At 56.7% G+C, this 8,904-nt stretch overlaps 1 protein-coding gene across 12 annotated transcripts in view; it reads right to left on the bottom strand.

Moving 5' to 3' along the window:
* Positions 1 to 8,904, bottom strand: part of SPTAN1 (spectrin alpha, non-erythrocytic 1) — a 59,868-nt gene that overhangs the window by 545 nt on the left and 50,419 nt on the right. For 7 of the 12 annotated variants that reach the window (XM_082403428.1, XM_082403424.1, XM_082403423.1 and 4 more), the window contains 12 exons: positions 7,267 to 7,426; positions 6,519 to 6,595; positions 5,671 to 5,880; positions 4,989 to 5,285; positions 4,494 to 4,606; positions 4,101 to 4,118; positions 2,866 to 2,928; positions 1,567 to 1,621; positions 905 to 1,101; positions 710 to 763; positions 478 to 624; positions 246 to 393 (listed from right to left, as the gene is read on the bottom strand). In XM_082403428.1, coding sequence (XP_082259554.1) covers positions 246 to 393; positions 478 to 624; positions 710 to 763; positions 905 to 1,101; positions 1,567 to 1,621; positions 2,866 to 2,928; positions 4,101 to 4,118; positions 4,494 to 4,606; positions 4,989 to 5,285; positions 5,671 to 5,880; positions 6,519 to 6,595; positions 7,267 to 7,426 — 1,539 coding nt within the window. The remainder of the gene's footprint in view (positions 1 to 245; positions 394 to 477; positions 625 to 709; positions 764 to 904; positions 1,102 to 1,566; positions 1,622 to 2,865; positions 2,929 to 4,100; positions 4,119 to 4,493; positions 4,607 to 4,988; positions 5,286 to 5,670; positions 5,881 to 6,518; positions 6,596 to 7,266; positions 7,427 to 8,904) is intronic. The other 5 variants (XM_082403432.1, XM_082403433.1, XM_082403425.1 and 2 more) reach the window with 2 other exon arrangements.

The following is an 8,904-nucleotide window of genomic DNA, read 5'->3' as shown; positions in this document are numbered from 1 at the left end:
CCAACTTCAAGAACGTTAATGCCCAAGCTTCAGGACCTTTGCTGCTACGGCCTTTATTTAGCCTGGACTGAGTTTCATTTGAAAATGGGGATAAAATGCCTGCACCCAGCAGCTAACGCTCAAAACTCGGGTGTGTTACTCTAGACTCAGCTCTGCCCCTAACCCAGGGGGCAACCTTGCCTGGGCTTCACTCTTCAAAGGAGGCCCTCACCCCCACCCCACGCTAGGGAAGCAGAGCCCCAGACCTGGTACAGCTCCTCCTTGGTCACGTAAGGCTTCCCTTCGGAGCTCAGGGCCCGGAAGGCGCTCTCGATCTCCTCACTGGACTTGACGTTCTCGGTCTCACGGCTGATCATGAAGGCCATGTACTCTTGCAGGGAGACGTGGCCGTCCCTGGGGGGCCAAGGTGCAGTGAGCAGGGAGGGTGCAGTAGGAGCCGCGTGCAGAGCTGCTTCTACCACGTTCCCTGATGCTCACCTGTTTGGATCCACAGTGTCCAGGATGGCCTCGAACTCGGGGTCGGGCTCCCCTTCCTCCACCATGGGCAGGTCGTAGCCCAGGGAGCGCAGGCAGGACTTGAACTCCTGGTGGTTCAGCCGGCCAGACTTGTCCTTGTCAAAGTGTCTGTGGCACAAGGCCGAGGGCTCAGCACAGAGGCCCTGCTGCTGAGCCCGCCTCCCCCGCCAGGAAGGGCGCAACGCATACTCACTTAAACATCATGCTGAATTCTTTGAGGGCCTCCTCGGTCACCCCGGTCGTGTTCCTGGAAGAAAGAACAGAATTAGGGACCGGATCCTCCACCCCATGCAGCTGGTGACACATTCTGTCCTCTCCCAGTAAACTGACTGCTGGACGTGGGGGCGGGCCTGCTGCTGCTGTGCCCACCCGGGGAAGCTGCCGCTACCTGGCCTGGATCTGCTGCTCCAGGTTGTGCTGCATGCGCATGCCCAGCTGGTCGAGCTGGTCCCACTGCTGGGCCAGGCCCACGGTGCTGTGCTCCGTGTACTTGTTGTCCAGGATCAGGGCTTCCTCCATGGCCGCCCCCAGGTCCTCAATCTTCTTGAGCTGACTTCTCATGGCTCGAATCTCCTGGTGCTTGCGCTGCGGGGGTGAGGGAGCAAAGATGCGTGGGACAGGGGCTCTCGCCTCGGTTACCGGGCCCGAGAGCCTGCTTAACAGCCCTCCTCGGTCTCCGCACCCCCAGCCTGAGACCTGCAGGGCTGCCTGCAAGGGCAAAGTGGGGATGGGGTGAAGTGGAAGACATCCAGCAGCCTCAACAGAGGAAGAGGCGTCAGTGTGACAGTCACAAATCAGTGGGTTGACCTGCCAGGGAAACAGTATATACTGAGGACCAAAGGAGCCGCCTCCTCTCCCAGTAGGGCTCCTGGTAGCAATTGTCAAAGATAAAAAACTCTTTAAAATAACGGAGGTTCTGGGCTGCTTGAAGCCAAGGGAAAAGGGGGTACCTGGCCAGCCCACCTTGTACCCGACCTGAAGCCAAGTAGGCCTGCTGGCAGTGGTGGGGTGAAGGGTTTTAGCCGGGCCAGAAACACTAAGGGCACTTACTTTGGTAGCTTCAAGCTGGGATTCGAGGGTCCCGGATTCTTCCACCATGCAGGACCTAAACACAGAAGCACAGTGAGGCAAGAGGCCCGATCGCCAGCTCGAAATTAACTTCCCTCAGATAAAAGTGCCTGCAGTCTCAAATTCCTCTTATTAGGGTATGAAACCTATCTGCTATTGGCTATCTTTTCTTAAGCAGCTCTGGGAGCCAGGGAGGGCAGGTAATACTTCTCCAGTATACTTCTGGGAAGCTGCTGCCTGATGTGGTTGCCACCTGGTAAGGCCAACAGATAAGCCAGGGCTGAGCCCCCATCCAGCCTGCTCCCTGCTCCCCAGCTGGGACCCCTTGTCATGTGGCTGGCTCCTTAGGGCCACCCAGGCTGTGGCATGGTACCTGATCCAAGCTAGGCCCTTGAAGGGGTACCTCAGGAACTGATTTCACGTTCCTCCATGGGAACAGAGGGGGGCTGCAGGCCTGGCAGCATGCTTCCTCCACAACCAGGGGGAGAAGGACGCCTGCGCAACCCTTCAGGCAGGAGACCCGAAGGTGAGGGGAGGCTGGCGGCCACCCCCAGAAGTCCTGGGGTCTCCTGCAGGCTCCTGAGGAGGGGAGCCACGCTCTAGGGTAAGTGACAGCAGTGGGAGGAGATGCAGTCAGATGACCCCTTGACGTGGGCACTGGGGTGTGAAGATCACGACCAGATTGGGGTTTGGTCCTGCCCAAAGGAGAGGTGGCTGTGACTAAGCCCCAGATTCAGGTTCTATCATCTACAGACACAGCGCCAGAGGCTCCTGCCAGGGCTAAGTTCTGAGGAGCAGGGGGCCTCTGGGGAGCCGACAGAGGCTTCCCGACAGAACAGTGTGAGGTCACAGAGGCTACCAGTGAATGAAGACAAATGAGGTTACGTGCAGGGATGAGTCACACTGTGTGCGTGTCCTGGGTGGGGTTTTAGCCCGGCCTCCCCTGTACCCACCTTTGCCCCAACCTACCCTTTCAACACCCAGCGAGCCAGCATTAGCTGTGCAATCTCCCCAGGTTCAAAGTGCTCTAGCAAGGCAAGGCACCAGGCTTTCTCCTACCCCAGCAGGTCAGACTCACAGTCACGCCACGTCCCCCCAGGAAAAGCACACCCCCAGGACCTGGGGGCAGGAGGCCGGGTGCTGGTGCAGTGGGAGGAGGACAGACCCCTCCTTCCCACACGGCCACGGGCGGTGGGTTAGTCAGAAAGCAGAGCCGCCTGGGGAAGTCAAGAGTGCATGGGTAAAACCACAGCGAGGTAAGAAAAGAAACAGGAGAAAAACCTTCCAGACAGATCATCCCCAACTTCATACTGATAGACACGAATGACCCGACGATACGCTATGCTATTCAAAGAAAAGAGACCAAATGAATACACCAGAGGAGGGGGAGGCAAGAGCATACCGAGACAGACACACACCACAAGGCCCAAGCTGGACAGTGCACAGACAGGGCCTCCTGGCGCCCAGGCAGGGACGTGGTGGAGGCCGAGCCGACAGCCAGCCTGGGTGGGCAGGCAGCCTTGGGCGGCTCGCACGGGGACCGGGCAAGACGGGACAGGGCTGGGAGGAGCCACGTGGTAAGGGGAGCATGGCACCTCATGGAGACAAGTCCAATGCCAGCAGACATGGCCATGGGCACCGGGGAGGAGAACAGACCCCAGGGCAGCTTATGAGCTCGAGCTGAACCTGCGATCCCTGGATCCCACCCTGCTCTGCCTTCAGCACGTGCTCGCCTGAGTGTGGGTACGCTCCTCCCGCTGCCGCCTCTTAACGCCTGACGTGCCTGCCTGCAGGGCCTCGGGAGCGCTAGTCTAAGCCACCATGGTCCCGGGAGAGAATGCAAGGGTGCCCGATCCGGGCAGAGGCCAAGGCCTCGTGGGGAGGCCCCACTGGCACCGGGCAGGACGGCCCTGCTCCTCTCGGGGCTCCTCCCAAGTCCTGTGTCTCTCCATTACCCAGAAACCCTGAGCACTTGGGCTTCCTCTTGAGGCAAAAGACAGCCTCAGCCCTCCGTGGGGGCGCTGGGGGAGGAGGGGGTCAGTGCACAGACGGGGACTTAATGCACCAGCTGGAGCCCCTCAACAATGTCATCCTATTTCATGCCCATGACCTCCTAGGCACTAAACATGATCCCAACAGACACGTGGGGGAACAAGGCAGAAAAGAAGTCCAGTATAATCCCAATGGCTGAATAAGCATGGGGATTCTCAGAGGCTTTGGACTCCAGCTCTGGCCTTCTGGCCCCATCTTATTCCCTAAGAGAACCCTTGGAATCTGAACAGGAAGGTGGGAGCGGCTCCCCTCCCCAGATTGCAGGCCGTCAGGGACAGTGGGCCATGGGTGCCAGGGAAGGGGGCAAGGGTAGGGCGGGGGACGTGCAGCCTGCCCCAGGCAGGAAGGTCCATTCTGGGATCCTCTGCAAGCCAGGCCACAAGGGGACAAAGGGCAGAGGGACAAGCACACGAGACACCATCACACCACCACAAAGCCCGGAGAAATAAGAAGTCAATATTAACCCATCGAGGAGATACGTTCTGTGGAGATGGGATCCAAGCAGCCACAAGACAAGGTGGTGTCCGGACAGCAGCATCGCGAGGTGGGGGACAGAGGCAGACACAAGAAAGAAAAAAAAAAAAACAAAACCAAGGTCATCAGTACCCATGCTGCGCTCAACCCTGTACCCCTGTCACCGTCGCTGTGCAGGGTAACCACGGGCCACGCTCAGTCCCACCCAATCCAGGACATCCGGTGACTCCATCTCTGGAGAAGTTCCTTCGAGAACCCTCCCAACTCTGCCCACCCCTCTGGCTCCAGCCAGACCAGGCTGCGCTCCTAACCCTTCTTCCCACACTCTGGAGCCCGAGGCCTGGGCATTCAGCCCCCAGGACCAAGCACTCCCGGGGCCGCACCTGGTCTCCTGGATCCACTGGTGGAAGGCGTTGGCATGCTGGGCGAATTCCTGGCGCAGCTTGTCGTTCTCCTCCTGCCGGCGCTGCTCCTTCTGCAGCTCCAGCTCCCTTTCCTGAGGACCGAGGGAGGACGAGGCGTGTCATCCCCGCCTCCCTTCAAGGACAGGCTCGAGGCTCAGCCACTGACCGGCTGGTCTCAACATTTGAGAGGAACAGGAGTAGTTTTCTGAAGCTACTCGGGGGTCAGGGAGGACGAGCTGTTCATCTCAACCCACAGACAACACGGAAGGCGTCTGGGAGGCATTCGCCAGCCCGCTTCCCCAGAGACCTTGCAAGATGCGGGGCAGGGGAGGGCCAATCACAGCCATGCGGGCCTGTGGGACCCACACAGGGTGACTTGTGATGAATGAAACTGTGCTTCCTCCCCGATCTCACGCTTCAGCCAGGAAGGGCTTCCCTGCCCAGGGCCCCACCCGGCCCAGCGGAGAAGGGCACCTTGATGATCTTCTGCAGGTTCCTCCAGGTCTCCTCCAGGGCCTCCATGGTGAACCAGGTGTAGGGGTTGGAGGCCACGCGGAAGCTCTTGATCTGGCGGTCCAGCTCGGCCAGCTGGTTGAAGTCGGCCTGGGCCGAGCTGAGCGAGGAGCGGAAGGCGTCGTGGGCCTCGCGCAAGGCCTTGATCTCTTCCAGGGAGTTGCAGCGCACCGGGTCTGTTAAGTCCTCCTCTGCGTTTTCAAACCAGCTGTTGAAGGCAGAAGCCTTTTTGGCAAAGGTCAGGAAGAGGTCCTCCACCTGAAAGCAGAGGAGACTGAGTCAGCACAGCTGCAGGGGCTGTATGGACCATCCTTGGTGGGCGGGTGGGCGGCGGTGTGGGCACCAGAAAGGCAGGGGTAGTTCCCAGGGCGTCGGGCTTGCTCGGCTTGGCTCGGCTCGGCTCTCTGCCGCCCTTCTCCCACTGCTCGAAAGTCCTCCCTCTTTCTCCCCTTGCTCCCCCTTCCCTGGGACATGCAAGCTCAGTCTTCCTGGAAGCCTCCGAGCAGCAGCCTCATGAAGGCAAGGGTCCCATTTCCCTTGGTTTACGTTGACTCCACACCCCTGTGCAGAACCTCTGTCCCGGGAGAGGGGTTTGCTTTCCCTATGCGTTGAGCTGGTTGAGCTCGGCTGGGGCCAAGCTTACCTTGCGGAAGTGACTCTGAGCCTCCAGCAGCTTCTTCTTCCGGGTGGCTGAATTGGCCAGAAGCTGGCTCCACCTTTTCATGAGGGCAGCGTGCCGGGCCTCGATGGCCTTTGACTGGATGTGCTTGGCGGCCAGCAGCTGATCTTTGAGGGTAGTGATGTTGGCGATGCCCTCCTGCTGGAAGGCCTGCAGGCCAGCATCGAAGGTTTCCTGGAACAAGGAGTGAGAAGGCAACATGCAGGGACCGCACTGAGATGAGATCGTACACCTTCCGGTGCCTCAGCTCGGACGGCACCCGCATCTGTCCAGCCAGCTGCCCAGGCCAGACTGTCAGCCTCGAGTCCCCACCTCCTCCTGACGCTTGGTCACACCTTGGTCACCACTTTTCTGCATCTCCTCCAGGCCTCAGGTCACTGAGGCAGCTCCTCCCAGACCCTGCTTTCAGCCTCGGGCTGAGGCACCCGGGCTCTCCCCACCATCTCTGCCAAGAATACCCGCCCAGCTCTTCCCCAACCACTTTCAGTTTACCCTCCGTGATCTAGCTTGGATGTCACCTCCTCTGGGAAGACTTTCTCGTCAACGCCTGCCTGCTGGAAACTGAGTCAGACACCTCTTGAGTGAAGTCCACATCCTGCTGTGCTCAGCCCTGTTAGCACCCATCAGGCTACAGCTCAGAGGCCTAGTCTGAGAGCTTCCTGAGGACCAGGACTGTATCTTGTTTACTGCTAGCCCCTAGGGCCTAATATAAATAGTCAAATGTCTCAATGAAAGATGCTGACCGTCATTCATCCACCAGGAAATACTATGTGAGAATATTTCAATCAATCAACAAAGTAGCCACGACTGACCTGTTTGGTAAGGAGAGTTTGGACAGAAGATAGATCTCGACCATAATCATCTGTCTTCAAGCTGTTCTCCTTTTCACCTAGAAAACCAAGCATGGGAAATCAACCATCCCTTCTCAATGTAACAAATTTAAAAAAAAAGAAAAGAAGAAAAAAGAAGAGCGAGGCATCTATTATTTTGCTTACATTTGAATTCCAGTACTACTGACAGCAGTCTCTGAACCCCAGTGAGCTGGCTCCTCCCTGCACCCGGGCCCCCGTCTACGTCTGTGTCCTGAAGAGGGCCCTCCAGCCTGTCCTAGATGCTGTTCAGTCGCTACTTATGCGACAGCAACTACCAAGGTCACGTGGGTCCTGAAATCAGTGCAGTTCCTCCTCGCCTGGGGGCTGGATGACACCCTGGACCCGTGTAGCTCGGGGGACAGTGCCGGTGCAGGCTGGTCCAGCTCGTGTGGCCCTTGTTTGTGTTGTGGTGCCCACTGCTTCTTTCAGCGTTACAGGACCTTTGTTTTGTTAACCCTCGTGCCAGCCCAGGGGCACCGCTGAGGCTCGGCTCTCTGCCTCAGGACCCTGTCTCCCGCTGCCACCAGTGGTCTGCCCGGCGGCAGGGGTCTCTGATATGCTCACATTCCAGCAGTTTCTTCTCCGCAGAAGAAAACCAGCTGCGTAGGAAGCAGACAGGCTGTGGTTCGGAACAATCTTCCCGGCCCGGGAGGGTAAGAGGCTTGGGCAGCGCCGAGGCCGTGCTTACCAATCCAGGACTCCACCACGTCAGCCTTCCAGTTGAACTGAAGGAAGGCCGAGTTCTCATCGAGCTTTGCCTTCCTCTGGGCAGCAGCTTTCTCCAAGTCTGATACTTTCCCGTTCAGGCCCTTCATCTTTGAAGAGATGTTCTCCTCATGGTGATTGTTCTAGGCCGTGGAAAAGGCACACTGTGTCAGCCTCGCCCCTGCTGCGGTTACCTGATCTGCACCCTCCCTGCAGGGCGCAGGCAGGCTTGCAACCTCTGTGACAGGCCGTGCTCCCCTGCCCACCGCCAGGAGAATGGGGGAAGGCTTTTCTAAGAGCCTTAAAGAGATGAACACTGGCAATTCTACTCCTACAAGTAATAATGAGGAATGTGATAAAATGTTAAGTCACAATGATGTATTCATTAGTGTCATTTTTGACAGCAAAAAATTAGAAAAAGCCTAAATAATTATGACTCAATGGCTACTATACGTATGCAATAAAATCAATGGCTTGGAACAATATTTTCACCCTGTGGATATTAAAAATTATTAAGCCCCAAACACTCCGATGCAGTCTTGGTTAAAACTGTACGTGAAAACACAAACCATAAGTCCGCATAAAATTTAGAAAGAAACTCAGGGAGGAAACAAAGACTGCTGCTGGAAACAGAGCACCAGGCTCTCTGCCACAAGGCCGAAGGACAGTCACACGCCGTCATCTCACAGGTGGGGCGCACTTGTGTGTGCTGAGTCGTACACAGGCCTCATCTACGTGGACATGGTCTGTATCTGAAATTAGTCTCCGTAAGGTTATTTGCCCACAAGAGTGAGGAGAAAAGCTCCCCAGTGAACATGGATTTTAACTACAGTTACCTCCTGTGGACCAAATCCCTAGTCTTAAGTAAGGCCTGATCAACAGTGCAAATTCTGTGATGAGGAATTTTACTCATTATGTGTTTGTGACAGGAAATCAGAGTCGATAGAAGTCATTTGTCTTGTGCAACTACATGTCTTGTGGAACTTGTGACAGATGGCGGCACCCCGTCTAGTCTGGATTTCAACTGGGGAGTGACTCGACTTCACTGCTGCTGAGAAAGCACCAAGACCCCTTATTTTTTGCTTTCTCCCTAGAAAGCTGTTTGAATGAAATGAACCTTGTGATTCTGACAGACAGATTTATAAAACATCCTGGATAGCAGCCAGCTTTTACACAGCGATGTGCACCCACTGAACAGCTGCCGTTTAACCTGGTGGATGGCTCAGCATGAGGAGAGTCTGGAGGGTCAGGCACGGAGGTCTCACTGGGGTCATCTCTGGTGGTGGTTGTATGGGTGACTGTTTTGATCTGCCCACTTGTATTTTCTACCACCTCTATGAAGAGCTTGTATTCCCGGAGAAGTAAACTGGAAGAGCAACCACGTGGGAGTGCCAATGTCACAGTAGGGATGCTTCTTTGCTTAATTAAAGCAGAGAAAAACAACTGCTGCAGAATGGCTTTACTAACTGGCTTCAAGAAGGGGGTGAATATCCAGTTAAACACGGAGTGCAGGAATGGAGCCGCCACTGGTCTCCACGCAGACCTCTGTTTAGTGAGTGTCCCAGGGGAGGAGCTTTGCGGGCAGTTGTGGTACCAGCACGCGGTGTCCTGGAGCGGGAAA

This window comes from Balaenoptera borealis, assembly GCF_965194805.1.
Source record: "Balaenoptera borealis genome assembly, chromosome: 8".
NCBI lineage: Eukaryota > Metazoa > Chordata > Mammalia > Artiodactyla > Balaenopteridae > Balaenoptera > Balaenoptera borealis.
The sequence above is the reverse complement of the archived record's forward strand: the minus strand, read 5'-3'. Positions and strand labels throughout refer to the sequence as shown.